The sequence below is a fragment of the Ursus maritimus genome, unplaced genomic scaffold (genome assembly GCF_017311325.1).
Source record: "Ursus maritimus isolate PB19 unplaced genomic scaffold, ASM1731132v1 scaffold_10, whole genome shotgun sequence".
NCBI classification, from domain to species: Eukaryota; Metazoa; Chordata; class Mammalia; order Carnivora; family Ursidae; genus Ursus; species Ursus maritimus.
In genome coordinates, this window is record NW_024423344.1 from 45,614,972 (window position 1) to 45,635,027 (window position 20,056).

Here is a 20,056-nt window from a genome sequence, read left to right on the forward strand (position 1 = left end):
TAAAACTCTGCCAATAGTAGGCTTTTGTACTAAACAACTAAGGTTTAAATCCCAACTGTACGCACAGATGAATGAATTTCCAGCTTCTAAAAATAACCTATTTGTAACGACTAGGAATGATTACCTGTAAGTAATAGGAGTGGCTTACTCTGGCAATAGTACTCAGAGGAACTGTAAAATAGGCAGAGAGGGTAGATTATAACCCAATTATTCTTATATATTTCTTTCTCCCCACCAATAACCATTGACCTGAAGGCATGAATTAGTTTAATAAGTTAATATTGCAATTGTTTAAATTTTATCTTATGAGTAAAATTTGACCTTACTACATGGTTTGTTATTTGGTAAGGTTCCCTTTAATGATCATGAACTCAAGAATTTTAAAAATACATTGTAACAAGATTGAAGAAATAAAAAGGAGTAAGAGAATATACTTTTGTACTTGGAAGAGCATACAATAGGTTTCTATCCCTTAAGGAGATGAGGAAAATTAATCTACAATGCTAATGGATATAAAACTTAATGTCACTTCTTCATTTCTCATAAAGGAATAAATTATGACTGGCTTGTTCTACATCTTCAATGTAAAAATGTTTCTAAAAGTCTTAGATTTATAAACAATATTAAAGTTTTCCCATAAAACTGTTAAATTGCTACTGACAGAGCACACACATACATCTTGAATATTTTTAAGAAATGTGTGTTAGCACTATTTTTTTCAACCTACAATCTTCAAATATAATCTATATTAGAGTCACTGGTTAACTTTTATCTGAATAGAAATATATAACATAGAAAATAAAGTTCTAAAATTAAATTGCTTCACTTCTATTCCTTTAATTGTTACGCACTAGCTGTGTAATCATGGGCAAATTAATTAACTGCTCTGATCCTCAGTGCCCTTATCATTCCTTAAAACCAGATAGAACCTGCCTCTTCTGGCTGCTATCAGGAGTGGAACAGAAAGAGCTATCATACTGAACACACTTATCTCTAACAAATACTAATCACACACAATAGTAGCTATAATTCTTGTCATTGGTAGTGTTTTGACTAGCAGATGTATATACTCTTATTTTTAGTCTGGCGACTCAATTAGAATTTTAGGTATGTCAAAAATTATGTATTTGGTGACCTTTTGTAATTAATCTGATAAACATTAATTAACAATAATTGAGATAAAGATAAAATCTCAGTCTTATGAAATTATGTGTGTAATATATACAAAGTTTAAATACAAGTGCTTTAGGTACTACAAGAACATGGGATATATTTAGGATGTAAAGATACCTCATACTGTATTTAAGAAGTAATGTCAACTACACTTTTGCTTTTTTATTTCTACATAAAAATCTAAAACATTTCTGTTCATGCTTTAATTTCTTGATCATAATCAAAATGCTCTAACATTAAGACTCTCATAAGAATATTTTATTATAATTCAGTAATATGCAAACTAAAATTCTTTTAAAAAGCCAGTTATACTTACAATGAGTGTCTACTATATGCCAGAAAATACCTGAGAGTTTTAACAATAGATGCAACATAATCCTCTATAATAATCCCAGGGAGGTAATTATTATTCACCAGAAATTAAATTTACTCAAGTTTTTAAGTTAATTAAGGATTTCAAGAAATAGCCAGACCATCCTCTATCAGCAAAAACCTCTATAGTTATATTTAAAACTGTTTTAACAGTTGATCACAAATATTTTAAAATTTGGCTACGTAAAGGAAAGTCCTGCAAAAAAAAAAAAAAAATCCACCTGGATTTCTCCTCCTTTCATGAATTTTAGACATGAAATGCTTTCGTAGACAAATGCCAAGGAGAAAAATCAATCAGATCCAATTTCAACAACCTACTAAATTTCACAATATAACAAGGGAGAAACAATGTGTGTTACATAATTTACAAAAATGTCAGGACATTGTCATAAATCTACAAACAAAAGCAGAACAATGGTATTCTGAAATAGGGAACATTATATTGATGAGTTCACAAAATACTTGGCAGACACCAAATTTTATGTTAAAATGCTTGAATGTCTATCCCAAATTTATTTTCAAAACAGGTGACTACAGAAAATAATCATTTGGGGAATTTTGAGATGTTTGTTAAAGAGTAATTATAAATTATGCATTTGGTTTAAGAAAATCCTAGAGAATTAACTATAATAGAATGTTCTACCCAAATTAAAAAGAAATAAAAGTTTCAATAGTATCTGCTTTAGTACAAGGAAGAAGAAAAAAAGAACTCATTCAAACTCCTTTGGAACCTCTGGTTTCTCAGAGAATTGCATGCCAGTTACTAGAGATATTGAATGTCATTCTCTGCAAAATAAAGTAAGTTATCCTTTCATATGCTACGGCTATATTTTGTGTTTTCTTGCTTTTCAAAGATTTAACCATGTTAACCATTATTTGAAAGTCAATGGCAATAAAATTTTAATAAATGTTATATTTATAAAAAGACTGGAATTTTTCAAAATTCACAAATTCTTTGTTTTAATTGTTATGATTTGACTGTTACTTCCTTAAAAAGTGGTGAAAAGTGTGATAGGAAGAACCAAAGTAGATTTTTCTTTATGCTTTTGTAAGCTGTTCTGGTAAAAGGAGTTTAAAAACATAATTGGGTGAGAACATTTAAGATCTAGTATCTTAGCAACTTTGAAATATATAATTGTACACTTTAAACTTATAGAATGTTATATGTAGATTATATCTCAATAAAAAAAAGTAATTGAGAATTCTAAAGAGATAACAACTCTTGAAACGTACGTTATCATTTCTGAAGTGCTTTCAAATAACTATTATCACATTCCTATTCTCACAACCTTCTTTTGAAATAAATAGAAAAGTTATCTTCATTATCCCTATTTTACATTTAACAATATGGAGGTTCCAGTTGACCAACCCAACATCTCCCAGCAAGTAATTGATACCAGCAGAACTTGAAATAAAGTTTCCTGATTGTTCTCATGACTCCAAGTTATCTATAGATGAGTAAATCTCAAATCTACAGCTATTGTGATCATGAAATACTTCTCTTGGATTCTCATGATAATTTCTTCTGGAAATAATATTATAATATGTTAGGAGGAAACAGTTCTTCCAAATTATGTTTGTTAATAAAGGCTTCAAAACTGAGTTTTCATGTATGTCTCAAGAATTATATTTTCTTGCTAACCTAACAAAAGTGAACTAGAGAAGGCAAAAATCTGTCAGTTGACTCAACACAGTCACAACTGTTTTATTTGTCTCAGCCATGCTGCTGAGATCTGAACACATTCATTTCAACATTTGACAGCATATTAACAGTCTCAATATTGTGGACTCTTGTTCAGTTTGCTATGGGCAAGAGACCATGCCGTTACACAAGCCAGTAGATCGATTGGTCTTTGGTAGAATCTTAGTTTAAGACTCTTTAAGGCACTGATTTATGCACAATTGATCTGATCAGCCATGCAGTCAATGTGATTTATTAGCCAAGATGGCCAAAACCCTTTTTTCTCCTTTTTCATGCAGTAGTAATTCACCTCATTAGAGGTAGAATCATTATAGGAAGCTACTGAGAAATAAGAAGTTGAACCTGCTGGCCTCACTCCTTATTTCCCCCAATCTATGGATCTACCAAACAGTAATAGCTAAGACCAGGGCTGCTCTACACACATGCAGACGCCAGTGAGCTCACACCATGGCTAGAGATGGATGGATAGATTACAGGGGATTCTAATACTCCTTCACTCTGAGACATTTGCAGACAGCAGACTTGTTCACTTAGCTTCATGAGAAACTCATTCATTTCATTTCTAGCACACATTTTTTTATTTAACCACAGTAAGACAAATGACTTGTATTACCTTGTAATTATGATGTTTAACTAAACATAAGACCAACCGTGTGTATAACAAGTGTTGGCAACCTATTGTGTACATGTGGATATGCCCGCATGCGTGCGTGCGTGCACACACACACACAATTATACTCCCAGTATTACACAAGATCCAATTCTGAATAGCCCAAAAAGATTCACTTATGGGTAAAATACACATGTAAATTTGCAAACAGTTATATTTTCTATAATATTTTTTGGGGGAAATGTCTATAGCTTATATATAGTACAAACATTCCTTTCCTCTCTTTAAGGTCTATTCCCCAGCCAGGTCCTTTATCTTAAGTCTCTACTCACCTCCTTAAAATTTATTAAAAAATAGTTAAGGGAGGGAATGTAGCAGGGTAAGGTAGGGCCATTCCACGAATCAGTTCTACTTTAGAACAGACTATTTGCTTGACACCTCAACTTCCTTCCATTCATTCTGCTACTGAGAGCTCAAAGCTGGGAATTTTAACTCTAGTAGCCTCAACCATGCATTTGCCTTTGACTTGATAGAGATTCTGCACATCACAGTGATTTCATAGGATAATAGCTGCCCCCTACACCTCATCTTTTTCTAAAAGAATAAGCATTCTGCCACTTCCCTGCCTGCCCCCCACCCACACTATGGATGCAATAAATGAATGTGCAATACTCTACAACTAAAGATTTGACAGCCACACATTAGCATGATTATGCAGTACAAAAAATGTTGAGGGGTAGTACATTATTTTACTACATATGTGCTATATAAATTGTGAATAGCTTTGATTAAGAAATCCAGGTTTACTTAAGCCCAGTGATGAAATTTCTGTACAAAAGTATACTATGAACACTACCTTTGATTAACTCTGACAAATGACTCCCTTAGAATATGCTGAACGAACGTACAATTTTTAAGCTGAACATTGTTTCAATAAAACAGGGCTTAAAATAAAACAAAGAACAAAATAATTTGCAAAATATATGAATGTTTTTATAACTCTCCCAGGAGGTAGAACACCACCTGTCCTTATTACTAAATCAGCAATGCTAAAATGCCAGCACGTTTAGCTATTGAATTAGTTCAAAAGAAATACAGTGTGTGTGTATGTGTGTATTTGTGGTGTGATGTGTGTGTTTGCATATTTGTAATCACATATTCGAAACCAGAAATCTTTACTGAAGGGATCTCAGGTAAAAATTTTGCAGTATAAGAACGGTATTAGTAAAGGAAAATACAGTCTGGGATCTGGAGTTCTTTTTTCATTGGATCTTTGCTGTTAACTATCAAAACTTTTTCTTTCATCTTCCCTATTAAAAGAGATTAGTTGAAAGCAAGTGGCTTCTCTTGATTTGGATTTTGTGTTTCAAAACTTTGTCTAGATTAGTATTTGATAATTATCTATTTATTAAGAGAATTAAAACTCCATGTTTATAATAAATTTAAAAATCTACATTATAAATTACATTTAGTATGCTATAATAGAATTAGCAAAATTCAATTTATTTAGATATAAGTCCAGTTCTCCCAATAAAAACTTGCTTATGTTATTAATGGCTTAACAGAATATTTTCTTTTCCTTTAGTTAATTGTATTTTCTTAGCACCAGTTTTATAAATAGAATAAGGCACTCAAGGGAAAATATTGAGCTGGTACAAAATATTGAGCTGGTGTTGAAATCATTCACTCTTTGGACTTGTGAACCACAAAGCACCCACAGCTCAACAAATCCCAGCACAGCACATGCCATGTCATGTCTTACTGCTTGAACATACATAGTCTTCACATTCTGCCCTCTCAATATAGCTAAACAGCTCAATATTGATGGGGATAACAACTGATATCATAGTCTACGGAACACAGTCCTGCCATTAAGCACATGTTGTTATTATTTCAAGAGTTCAAATTTATCTTAACTTGGGAACACTTGGGATGAACATTTTAGTTGGAGACCCAAAATGTTCTTACAATATTGTCTCCTGCAATTTTGTTCTAGAGTGGATACATAATCTAGTAAAATTCTCTGTGGGTTCTGCATGGGTTTAAAGGGCGAGTGTGCAATCTCCACCTAGTTAAGCTACACATTTACATGGTGAGAGTGCCAATGAGTGCGTTTCATCAGACATTCCTGGAAGCTGTCTGGCCAATAGGAGTGGTTTGAAACGGTTCCCTAATCACTGTTGAAATCACTGATAGTACTGTCTGTCCACACTATGACAGACAAAAGCTGAAATGTATTAAACATAGCAATCCATCATCTTGCAGATGGAAAGCAGGAGCCAGGCCAGTTCAGAGGCAGTGACTACCCGCTGCTTAACAAAGGCCGGAGCCCTGACAGTTCAGTCCCTTCCTAGCCCCTCATGGCCACCCCTCCATCTAAGATGAATGAATGTAATCAATGAGGGAGAAAGCCTGCTGAGGACCTCAAATTCAAACATTGTTATGTTTAAAGTGCTGCTTTTTTTTTTTTTTTGGAATCAGAACTGTTGCTTCAACAATTTTCTCCAAACGTAAAAAGACAGGTATTTAAGAAAACAAATGAATGAATACATGAATGGACCATGCATTCAAGAAAGCATATCCTGGAAAATACTGAATTGGTTGGTATACCACTAAGTTTGGAGAGCTAGCTTTGAAATAAAGTTAGGATACCAGCTAAGAGGAAGTTTTTTAAAAAGTCACTCAATTAAGGGCAAGTTTCCATTGTTGGAAGGAACTTAATAGTGATGTTCTCTTTGAATGGCCAGGGGATTATTATTTTTAAATAAGCACCAAATAGAAATGGAACGCTATTTGCTAAAGTTCAATTCATTTTGCATACTTGTTTCTAATAGGACATATGAGTCACAAAATAGCCAAAGGGACTGAAAAAACCTTCAACTGCTAACAGCACATTAACAAAGTATAGAAACGAAAGACACTTTTCTTTGGATTTCAGCCTTGTCATTTCCAATTTTCTGCTCCTTGGACATGCTTGTATTCAAATTCTGGAACATCTATTCAGCATATCAATCCTAATTAGACAATCTGGGTCTGGAAAGGATGAGAGCTGGGTCATTTGCATAATTTAATCATAAATACTCAGTGATACATATTTCCAAATGCATTTGTACAATTATCTTTTCATCCTTGGGGCAATGGTATTAATATGATTAGGCAATATTTCTGGAAAAAACAGACAAGTATGCACTCTTTTTAACTGCAGCTTAGGGCGATATGAAAAATTAATTAATTTCTGAAGAAAATCAATTTCTCTACGTGACCACATTAGACATTGCTAAACCAAGACTCAGAAACCTCTCTCAATCACTATACTTTATCAGGCCCCTCTAAATTCTGATTAGTATGTGAACAATTCAGTAGAAAAACTAGTAATGTATCAAAAAGCACCTTAAATGTTGGAGAGATCTTTCTGTCTACTTTTCATTTCGGGGATGCTACCCTGCTCTACTTTAATGAATTGTTATTTAACCAGTCAATGAGAAGCCTGTGCTTTTGGTGTGAACTCATCTTGAGTGATCTTTTATTAATGTACGTTAACCAATTTCAAGGACAATAGGATAAGGTTACTTTTGAAATGCTTTCTTAAGAAATGGATTTATTTTCATCTAAAATAATCTTAATTCACACAAGACTGTTTATCATAAAAATAATCAGATAAACTAAGTTGTCCCAAAGAGTACCATTGTTATAAGAAAAACACTGTAACATACTTAGCACAGATATAAGAACCCAGGTGGCTAATCTGATTTTTTAAAAAGAGATTTGGCTTTGTATGTTGATTAGTACAAAAGAAAGAAATCACATTTGTGAGTTTAAATGCACTATTCTTTTCTTTTCAATCAAATGAAAAAGTAGAAATTACTGCATGCAAATATTCAATATTCATTTAATTTGCATAAAGGTGCTTGAACAAATTTTTGATTCTAACAAGCTCATTTTTCATGCGTTTTGTCTTTCATCCTAATCTAGCATCTGTCATTCCTTTTTGAAGTTATTATCGGCCCAATTCCCTCTTGGACATGGTTGCTGGGTGACCGGTATCTTAGCACCCACTTTGACAGGAACAGATGTGAATCTGATCAAGAGATTTCCCAAGAGTACCTGAAATCACAAACAACTTTTGTGAAAAACAAACAGCATCCCTGTCATGGACCCTTATTTAACCTACTCCCCCAAAAAAAGAGCTAAGAAGTTACTCCAGATCAAATATACCATTTTTAATTTTATTTCCTATACTTGCAACAAAATACATCTTAAAATATTACATTTTCAAACTGTTGAAATTTGGAATCTGATCTGAATTTCAACAGTTCAAAAACCCAGTTTGTTCTGTTTTTGGCTAGATGTTTATAGGTAAATTTCATGATAAGTGTTTATATTTTCATGCACAATTTCACTAGAGTTTCTACAAAAATAATAACAGGATTATTATGTGGATTATTTAAATGACAAAGATATTTAAGGAGATGAAATTTTCTTTGATGTTGGAAGGCTTCCTCTATAAAGTATGATGTAGAATCTTGTACCAATATTAAGGATTACTCCACTCATAGAGGATTATCTAAAATATAAAAGTTCCATCTCTCCTTTCATGCATTTTATAACAAGATTTTTTTAAGGTTAATTGTTTTGTTTTGTTTTGTTTTGTTTTGCATTTCATGTGGTATACCATCAATCATTATTGGAAATAGAGCAGCAAAGTGCCACTGGAAGATAAAAAAGGTCATAGAAACTTCATATTATCACCATTACAAAAGTCAGAATAGGTTGCTTCTCCTGAACTAGATTCTTTTTAAGAACAGCATAATGTGGTTGGGTCATGTGATCTACTTCCTTTCCTTCCTTTCATCACAGTAAGAGAAAGTGAAGAGCAAGAGCCATGTTAAATCATCATCAAACTAGTTGGGTCAAACTTTCAAATCAAATATTTAATCAAATGTTGATATTTTATCAATATGGCATCAAAGTGATCTTAGGGAACATCCAAATAATTGATTTAATTTTTCAGCTTCATTCAAGTGTCAAGGAAAAATGTTAGCTTGCGAAAGCAAGTTTTTTTTTTTTTTTGCCACATAACAGCCAACAGAAAAGAAAAAAGCGACACATGTTTAAAACTCTAAATATTTTCTCCTTTATAATCATGACTTACGATAGTAAGGCAAGTAGTATACTTTTCCATTGGAAATTTCAAGGTCTTTTCTCTATTCTAAGAGCTGATTTGTTGTAAGTATTCTTACTAGGAATTTTTATGTTTGGATCTTGCAGGAAAATAACCAATTACCCAAATGGTTTTATCAATGTTAAGTGAAAAAAGAAAAGTCTTTAAAATTCTTTTTAATTTTGAATTGGGAAAGGAACATGCTAATCTCAGTTCCAAAATCCTATCATGAAATTATTCAATCATCATAATCATAAAAATGGATATTTGAGTAGGGGTATAAGTGTACATGTATTGCTTTACCTTTTATAAAGTATTTTTGTGTATATAAGATAGAGAACGAGTCATTCTATGTGGAGAAGGATGTCTGTAGTCTAAATAATGGTCGTTTAATACCATCAATTATAAGCAAAGAGATATTATAACCCTACCCATTTATATTCATTATCTGTTTTTATATATATGATAAAGCATTTTCATATTACAGAGATTAAGCAAACTATATTACACACCTAAATTCCTCTTTATTTTGAACACATGATTAACTTAAATTTTCCAGCTTAGGGCCATCCACATAGCTAAAGTATATCCAACTAAAACAGAAATAGCTTTTATGTATCCAATTTATCCCTGACCACCTTCATTTGTTACTACTAGTGCCAAAGCAGCTTTCTGGAAACCCCTTCATACAGTCCAACAAAAAAATAAAATATGGAATATAACCTTTTAAAATGTGAGTCTAAGAAAATTGAACAATCCATTAAAAATCCTTATTCTGAAATGTTATCACAGGGAACTAATCCCTAAAAAAGTTTCCTCTCCTATTCGGGCGGACTCTTTCGTGGAAGGAAATTAATAAAAAGTACAAAATAGATGTCCAATTAAGCAAATATATGTTTAAAGTACTTGTATCTAGGATGTATATTTAAAAGGTAGATTTTTTTGTTTTGAATTCAGTAACATCTTAATCCCATGTGAAAACTTGAATAGCTGTAAAATTTTGACGGCATTTTGGCTTACCTGTGAAGCTTCACTTATGAATGATATTTTTAAAATTTCCTGAGAATATCTAGTTACTAAATTTGGTAGCCAAACAGGTGTTAACAGAAAGAAAAATCAAATTTGACCCAGAAGGCTCCAATATTAAGGTTTGAATTGGGATCAGTTCATTCCTTTCCCATGGGGTAACTTGTATAAATGTAATTCTATGGTTTCATAAAAGCAGGTCAAGTTTCTATCCCTGGGGGTCTTTTGGCAATTTGAAGCATGGAAGCACTGTTGCTGGCTACAAGTTCAAATCTGCATGTACTATCAATGGTGTGAAGAAAAAAAAACAGTGAACAGCAGACATATATTCAACTTTGATTATAATACGCACTTGTCAGAGGGTTCTTAGAGGGTAAGATATAGGTGTCAGAGCTCACAAGTCATAAAATATTTTGAAATCACTTTTACTTACTTATAAATATATATGCCTATCCGATAATGCAAAAAGTAGTATGGAATATGTTTTGAGATAACAAAACGCAAAGACAAACTTCTTACCAAATGTCATCTTGCAATTATTATGTGCAAGTTTTTTTTTAATTCCACAGGCTTTAGATGAAGCAGAATTTTTTAAGTGGTCACTGTTTTATAACCTCCTTTCTACTTTACAAAAAAAAAAAATGCATGCATTTTTGCACTTTTACCAATGATGTAATGACTTGACAAATGCCATGGAATGATTGAGAAAGTAATTGATTTCAATTTAACTGGATCTCTACCAGGTGTTTTCAAAGACAATTACAGTCCACTGCAAGAAGTGGTAATACACATCTTCTTATGTAGACCTGCAGATTAACCCATTGACCTCATTCCTAACTCATCTCATTGATGGCAAAGCTTTTAGAAGAGCAATCATTTTTTTAAGTTATGAAATTGTTTTCCTATCATTTATCCACTGATTTTAGAGGATATGCTTGCTCCAAAGTGCAAGCAGCAATGAAATAAACTAATAATAGAAATGGAGCAATGACATCAAGCACATTAAATGTTATTCCATAATGTACAGATTCTAGTACCTAACAGCTTAATATCTATTTCATACAAGTAAGATAATTCTCTGATATAAATATTTTCCATAGAGAATTAGAAGTACATTTTAGTTATCATAGACATAAAGGTATAGGAAAACTAGGGTAAGTTTTTAATCACTGTCCTAATAACCATGTAACATTGTTTATTATATTTTAAAATACTTAAGTATAAATTACTTCATTCATGCTAAAATTAATTTTAAATATGTTTTCTGTTGTCATTCAGTAAAGCAGAATTTCTTTCTCTGTGCTATTTTATATCTCAATAAATTACAGAAAACAAAATTAAAGTCAATTTTTTGGTAAGTTGGTTGTCCTCTGGCCCTATGTCCTACAAGTCTGTGTGTGTGTGTGTGTGTGTGTGTGTGTGTGTGTGTGTGTGTGTAAGACAGAGAAAGAGAGAGAGAGAGAAAATACATACAGACATATACATATACATAAAAGCTTTTCTAATAAAGATATTATAATTATTTAAGAATAAAAACATACACTACAAACGGGCTAAGGTTAATATAAACAAAGATATCCACCACAAAGACCTCTAAAATACTGATAAAAATTTTACACTTGTTGCATACAGAAGGACATCTATCTTAGTATAAAATGTGTGACTGGTAAGAGGATAATTAAAGGTGTTCTAAATTATTCATTTAAAATCCAAAGGCCCTATTAAACTACAAATTGCCTAACTCAAGAAATAAGTATTATTTCCAAGATTTTTTAAATATAGAATGGGATTTAACACTTTTGGATATAACAGTATATTTCTGCAGAGCAGAAGTGGGTTCAAAGATTTGTTACACCTTCAGTGATTTGCTTTGTTCATACATAATATAGGGCTATGAATAATACAGTTCATTTACTGTTGCTATTAATAAAATTTCAGAATACAATCAGTTTAAGATTTTCACAAAATACTTTGTCTGCTTGATATGTGAATATAATAAAGCATTTCTTGATTAACATATCCTAGAGATTTATTTTCATTATCTTTCCTTAAGCAATGACCAGTATCCCTTAAATTGAATTAGCAAGTATTTACTGCAAATGCTCTATGTGCATCCATAAAATAATTCCCTTTCAACTAGTACTCTTTCTTTCCTGAATATGTTTTGTTTGTCCTTGAAGAAAAGTATTATTTTTTTCCGGTTGTGACTGGAAGAGCAATCTAATTATTTAGAAACATTTGATAGTATATAAATTCAAAGATAAGTTACACTGTGACTTCTCAATACTTGTTTAGCTCTCCATTCCTGTATTCTAAGAAAAGGAAACATTCCCCAATTCTTCAATGTTACTAACTAAAAGTAACCAATATACTTAGTTGCCTAGTTCATTATTGCTTTGTGAAAATCATGCCTGAAAAGCATATCCATTTTTTTTTTTTTTTTTTTTTGGTCAAACATATACCACCTTCAAAATCCACTGCAGGATTATTATAAGTCTACTTACATTAAATTGCATTTATGTTCTTCAGATCATAGTATATAGTTTTGACTTCCTCCTAAAAACATGCAATGCTTCCAGGTATTATATTCATCTTATATAATAATATGCTTTAGATGCTTCAGCTAAGCTGTCTTCTTTTTCAATCACTGCTCTCTAAAACTTTCTTTAAAAGCAGGTAGCTTTCAGCATGTTGCTGTGCCGCATAGTATTAGACACATCAATATACTTATAAGCACAAAATTATAAGAGCAATTAAATAATGATATAGTGAGTTTTCCAGTTTAGTAAGTTGTCTTTGACAACTTTCACTCAAGTCACGTATATTTAAACGTGTAAAAGAATCCCAGCTTGATATCCTGGCCCAGCTCCAAGCTAATTTGAATCAGAAAGCAACAGGGCCACACCTTTAACAAAATTCAGTCATTGGCCACTTCAATATCCAATTTAGAAAAATCTACAGATGAATTTGTTTAAATGGGTAAATTAGAATCCTCTTAGCATATAAAGTAAATCCAAGTCAGAATACACAAGAAATTTAAAGTGTACTTGGTTCAAGGTCCCTGATTTTGGATCAAGTAGTAATTTGAATTATTCTTTTTATATGATTTTATATATATATATATACACACATATATATATCTACATACATAAATTGACAATTATCCGCTATTTTATTCAACTAATTTTAATTCTATCATTACTTTGAAAAACTGAGATTTCATTGATTGATTGCCTAATTTATACTGAATGGATAGAAATTCTGTTCATAGTCATTTGCACACTTAAATATAAAGTTAATCATAAACTATAATACATACACTCTAAAAATTCTTAGAAACCTTCTCAAAGTAAGTAGGTACATCGAAATAAAGTGACCCACCAGTTAATCTAATAACAACTAATTACTGGACCAAATATAAAGATACTAATCTCGGTATTCTTGTTTCCCAAAGAGATAATTTGGTAAACTACGCTCACTATTTGAATGAAGTCATTTCTGTACTGTGGCATATACTAAAAAGCATGTATCAACAATTAAAAGTTATTTTGAAAGACATTCACTGTAGCAAAAAATTACTTTTGACTGGAAACACTTCAGGCAAATTGAGAAGAAGAAAACTAAAGGAATTTGAGTACAATGTGGGCTCACAAAGCCTCTGCTATGCCTGAAACACATAAATGTGAAGACCAGGGCCTTTTATTATAACACATATCGGAGCCCCACTTGGTGAGCTTTTAATTCAGGGTTTTCTTCATTAAAAAATAAATTATTGAACATAACAAATATAATGGAAAAGAGGACCCTTCATGCAGTCTCAAAGCCTAAAAATATAAATATAAATGTATTTTAATGTATTCTTAGCTAAAATTTTTAAGTTGTAGCATTTAAACAATAATACACACATATATATGTATATACATAGCTGACCAATCACAATGCAGTAACTCAGTTAAGAGATAGGCCGTGCTGGTACATGGTAAGGTCATTCTATTCTTTTAACAATTCAAACATAAAATGATAAAATTTTATCTTAATTACATATTTAAATACCCAAATAGTTAATATCAACTTTTTTACATTCCCTGTCATCTTAAAGGCCTATAACTTGATGTGACTTTTTTCCCCTGTGAACAATCTGAAAATGAAATTCTTAAAAGATAAAATTCAGGCCAGCTCTTTGTTAAAGAACCAAGTAACAAAAACCTTAAAATCAAAATGTTTAGCGAAATCTAGAGGACTCACCTGTACCTATTTAGAAGGCTTACTTCAAACTAATTTCTTCAAACAAAGATTCAAAAGGAAACAGTTTAAAACCTGTGAGAGTTGCATTTCTTATTGTATTTTGCAATACGTGGGTTCTATGTTGCTAATACAATGCAATTTAAATGATTATTTTACTTGATTAACAAAGGCAATTGTATTAAACAATTTAGTACAATAACTTGGAAAGATAAAATAATACTAATTGATAGTCAAAGCACAAATTGTTCCTAAAATAACAACTACCTCGTTGCACATTAAGCTAATTTACAAATGCTACTTACATTCCAAAAACAAAACATCAAATGAGAAACAATAAAGCATATTATGTTTTCGTATGCTGGTGAATCACACATGGTAAATCACCAAAGAGTAGAGTGATTTATGCTCAAATCCAGCCAAGACTTTAATCAATATTGGGTGTCACATCTCAGAAGGTTGGGGGAGGTACTGAGGCAAAAGGAGAGTGGCTAATATTGGTCTCAGTAATTTATATGCAACTTCCGTGAAATGTAGATTAAACAAAAAATAACAGCAGATTTGGACAAATAAGATGAAGGTTTACAAATTCTGTATTAAATGTGATACAAAGAATTTATGGAAGGAAGGGAACTCTGAAACAAAATAGCTTGTTTATTTTATATAATATTTGGAGCTTCACAAAATAAAATATCCTATGTGCAAATCAAAATAAGTATCTCAAAACATTAACTAGTCATCTGTGGAGTTCAGAAAGTAAACTATCTTCATAACTATGTGCACTCTTTACAATAATGACTATATGTATTATTGGAGACTAACTCCAAGAAAAACAACAGGTTTGAAAAATACCTAAGTAACTCAGGAATTTGTATTAATGCAGTATAACGCGATTGACCAAGGTAAATCTTAGGTTAGAATATTCTCAGATTTTGTTTATGTATTAGTTATTACACTGTAATTTACTAACATTTTAAAAATATACAGAAATAAGTGGTGGGACCAAACTTAAACTTTCATATTTTAGGCCTTACTCTTCTAATTATGTCATATTCTTTAGGAAATGTTATAAAATGAAACATTAGACTTTACAGGAGCCATTAATCGGCTGTAATACAAAAACTTCAAAAGCATAGTCTCTCTTCATTTGAAGTAATTTTTTAATTTATCTATGCCAAGTATTGTAATTATCTGTTAGAAGTGAATCTGTATTTGTGTTGAAACTTTCTATTACCAATGCAGAAGAAGTGCATAAGTCTGTGCCACTGAAAAACATGCAACGGGGGAAATGTTCAATAAATATAGACTGGTTCAGTTTGCCATCTTTATTAAAACTCCTGACGAAAAACAGAGCCAAAATTGGAAAATATTTTATACTTCTTATACCAAAATTGCATCCATATATTACTACTGGACAAAAATGACTTGAAAAGTCTTTCAATTTGCTGTCTATGGATGGTATTGACTTTTAAGACAAAAGAATACTGTTTGTGAAAATATCTATATGCATATAAAATGTCTGATAAAATTAACCAGAATCTATTTAAGTTAGAAACTCCACAAATCTAGGGCTACGTAAGACCCAAATCATAATCTGGTTTCAAAGATCCTGAGACAAAATCACCCTCTGGCAATATTCAAAAAATAAACATTTTAGATAACAAAATACAGCAGAATCACTTTTTATTACCTGAATTCACAGAAAATTGAATCCTAACCCAAATCTACAAACAAGCTACTGACTCATACAAACACAGACTTGACCATGTGCATAATTTTCTTTTGTTGTTGTTGTTTACTGGTTACCAGTTAATTAAGTGACCTCTGTTGCACCAGCCAAGTTCATGCAACTAATGTTTAGTTTAAAAATAATAATTGGAGGAAGCTGATCAAGGTCACACTGTGTCTTTTGACAACTTTTAAATATATTTCCTGACATTTTCTCTCATTTTTCAGACTCTTACTTTTGGCTTTACTATCAAGCAGGTGATAGTCTCTGTTTCTTCTCCTTGTGGTAGTGACAGATGGCTTCAGCATTTATTCTAGTTTTTATAGATAGCATACTAATGCAATAGCCCCAAGCAAATTAAATCCACTCTAAGGTTTGTCACCAACTTACTGAACCACTTTGAGCAAGTTTATGGACCTTTTTTTTCCTTTTAACATCATTTTGGTTTCTCAGATTCTCTGGTATCTAAATGCTATTAAGAGACAGAATTAGATATATGTTCTGTAAAAAGATGAGAGTGCTAAGATTTGATGTTTCTTGCACACCATGTATACAGTATTTTATATGGTTTGCCTTTCTGCTCAGTTGTCTTATCTTTTGCATAAATTATTCCTTTAGATAGTCTCTTTAGTAGCCAGAGGAGAAAGAAGCCAGAATGAAAGAAATCAATATACCTAGGTGAATGAAAAAGGATCTTAACAGCAAAGGCATAAACTGGACTTGAATGGAAAAAGTAATCTTAGTTTTGTAAATTCAAGATGCAAAATATTGTAGGTATTGCTTTCAAAGCTAAGAAATAAGACAGTAACACTTGTAATTATCATTAAAAATAATAAGATAATGTAAACAGTATGTTTTGGTGAGAGAAAGTTCAATGATAAGTTTTCTATTTTTTAAGTCAGTGGCAGAGTTAGGAAAACCTAGGTGAAGATCTCCAATTACACATCTTCTAAGGTTAATGTCTGCAGTATTTGCATATATATAGGTTTGAGTAAGCCTTATAGTTGATAAAAGATCAAAATGCAAGAATAAATCAACAAACTTACCACATTTAACTTAAAAATAACCTGAAATTGAGTTTTAGAATAACACACTTAATTGTAAAGTATTAAGACCAGGTGATTGAAATATAATTAGAGTATTGATGAAATATTTTTGAAGGGATAAAACAGTTCTGTTAGATTTAACTTATCCTTCTGTGAAAGTTTAAACTCCAGAGCTATTGTTAACCTCAAGGGAAAAAAACTAATTAAAACATTTTTGTTAATAACTTTAAGAATATTCTCCAACCATATAGTGAGGACCTCAGTTCCAAACTCTAAGCAAAATTTCAAGAAAAAAAAATCAAGGGAATAATTGTAAGAGATGTAACACTACCTGCCTTACGGTGATTATAACGTTGCTGTCATTGAAGGAAGTTTCTCTAGCAATTTTTTTGTGTTATGTGAAATGGTCATTAATTAGTACAGTATGTACTGTAAGAAACACACAAAGAGATTTCGAGAGCAGAGTGGTTTGATTACTAAAGAGAAAAACAGTAGCTCTTCACCAATTTACTGGATAGGTAGACAATTTTATAACAATCATATCTGAACTGGCTTCAGATTTCGACTAGCATTCTTTATAACAACTCTGTAACAATTTTCTGCACTGATTCGAGTACTTTTAACAATAGATTGTTGGCAAATATTTTATCGTCTGGACGTCCAAGGACTCCGATTATCTCGGTAAATGACGTTACTGATCAAGATTATCCCTCAATCTTTACTGCCACCTGTCCATACTCTTGGGCACGTGAGCGCGCCTACACACATGCACGCGCTCTCAGCATTCACCCAAAAATAATAGAAATGGAGGTTCAAAACCCAGATCCACATCCATGCCCCCATGCAAAGAATGGCAAACAAACTAGGAAAAGAGTTTCTGGTTAAGTCAGAATAGGACATTTGCAGGCTTGGGAGTTGGGAGTCTTTTTCGCCCTACAGCCTTCCCAGGGCACCAGCCAGAAGTCTTCCAAGGAAGAAATAGCTAGGGGCTTTTTCACCCCTGCTTCCTTCTGGTCTCGTACTACCCTTCTTTCCTTCCCACCTTCTTTCCTTCCCACTAGTTTCCCTAGCACCATCAGGGGACAAACACCCTAAGAGAATACAACTCCGTTCCTTCTCCCAGTCTTAAAACTTATTTGGAGAGTACCGAAGTCTCTGCGCAAATTTTGCGCGCAGTTGCCACGCGCCCGCTTCTGGTATTCAACTTTCCCTACTCTCTTTCTCCTGGCATCTCAACTTTTCCCTCTGCTTAGAACGGGGTACAAAGCGGAACTGCGACAGCGGGTGGAATGATCTTTTCTACCCCGAAACTGACAAGTTACCCCACTCCCGCCCCCTCTCGGTAGATCCTCCCCCAGTGATCGTTCATTAGCATAAAACCGGTCCAGCCAGGCACCGAGTCTCCGGGCCTCCAGGGTTCGCGCGCTTTGCCGGGCTGTCGTAGTAGCCTCGGCACTGGGCATTCAGGTCTGCAGAACATCCCAATGCAAAGCTTGCACCTGTTCAATGCGTGAGCTACTAACCTTTTTAAAAAAAGAAGGAGAAGGAGAAAAAAAAAAAAGAAAAAGGAAAGAAAGAGGAAAAGAAAAACAGTTTGGAGAGGGAGAGAGGGAAAGAGTGGAAAGAGTGTGCGCTTTAGTCTTCCTTCCCCATCTCTCCAGCTCAGCTTCCAAGAGTCTCAGGCACCCAGTCACCTCCCCCTACAGAAGGAAACCTGCTGGTTCCCTCGCATCTGCCCCGGGGCTAACGTACCCCTTTCTCTCCTTTGCACAAGCTCACATGCGGACACACGCACACGTGCGCGCACACACAGACCCCTCCCCTCAGCGAGCTTCCCCTCAGGGCTCTGGGGCTGAGCTTGCTGCGGGTCTCTCGGGATTGCCCCGGGCCTCTCCGCCTCGGAGGTCTTTCCCCTCCCGACCTCGACGGGGCCCACTCCTGCGACTTCGTGGGCCCCTCATCCGGGCGCGTCTTCCCGCTCCCGAACCCTACGGTCAGGGTCACGACCTCTCCCCGCCCCCGGGACGCCGCTCGGCACCGCCGACCAGGCCCGCCGAGGAACCCGGGCCCGAGGGAGCACACACTCGGGCAGCCGCGCTGAGAGGGGTCTCCAGACGCTGGCGCGGCCCAGGAAGGGGGCTGTGGCTCCTGGAAACGCACCGTCCTCCTCCTTCCCGCCCCCTCCACCCCGAGGCTTGGGGTTCCCGCGTCCCACAGCAGCCAAACCCCTGCGCCCAGGCGAGCGAGGTGCGGACCGGGCGGAAGAGCGAGATCTGGGCAGGGTGAGGTGCCAACTTCTCAGAGGGTCGGGAGCGGCTGGCGAGCCTCGAGGAAAGGGAGGAGAGGGCCGCGCTCTCCAGGGCGCGCGGCTCGCGGGCGCGCGGAGCAAGCGGCGCCAGGAAGGGAGTGAGGGAAGGGTGAGGAGGCGGGAGGGAAGGGACCGCGGGCGGCGGGGCTGCCCCCGCTCTTTACCTTGCGTTGGTGCAGTCATTGTAGAGGGTCTCGAAGTCCTTCCTGGAGATGAGTTTGCAGCGGTTCACTCCGGGCTGGATGGCGCCCAGTCCCCTCAGGATGCGAACCTGTTCCACATTGCACACCACCGGCGTGATCTCCAGCCGCTTCAGCTTGGTGTAGACCGTGTGCAAGCCCCCCACCAAGTGCTTCAGGAACAGGTCGAAAGCCTGGGGCAGGCAGATCAGCTCGCAGCCCTCCACCGTGAAGGAAGCCACTTTGGCCCCCCTCAGATCCACCATTTTGCACTCATTATTCTGAGGGGTGTTTTCCACTGGGGACGGGGTCGAGTACACGGGTTTCCCGGGGAGGGGGCCGCAGCTGCTGCTGCTACTGCTACTGCTGCTGCTGCTGCTGCTGCTACTGCTGCTGCTACTGCTGCTGCTGCTGCTGCTGCCGGTGCTCGCGTTGATGGGGGTGCTGGAGGCGCCGCCGCCGCCAGCGCTAATGCCGCCGCCGCCGCCGCCGCCGCCGCTGCTGCCGC

The 20,056-nt window shown here is 34.9% G+C and overlaps 1 protein-coding gene across 1 annotated transcript in view; it reads right to left on the reverse strand.

Annotated features, from left to right (window-relative positions):
* The window catches only part of DACH1 (dachshund family transcription factor 1), a 413,621-nt gene that overhangs the window by 390,926 nt on the left and 2,639 nt on the right, over positions 1-20,056 (reverse strand). Inside the window, exon 2 of the mRNA XM_040623452.1 lies at positions 19,534-20,056. This exon is cut by the window's right edge and continues 18 nt beyond it. Coding sequence (XP_040479386.1) covers positions 19,534-20,056 — 523 coding nt within the window. The remainder of the gene's footprint in view (positions 1-19,533) is intronic.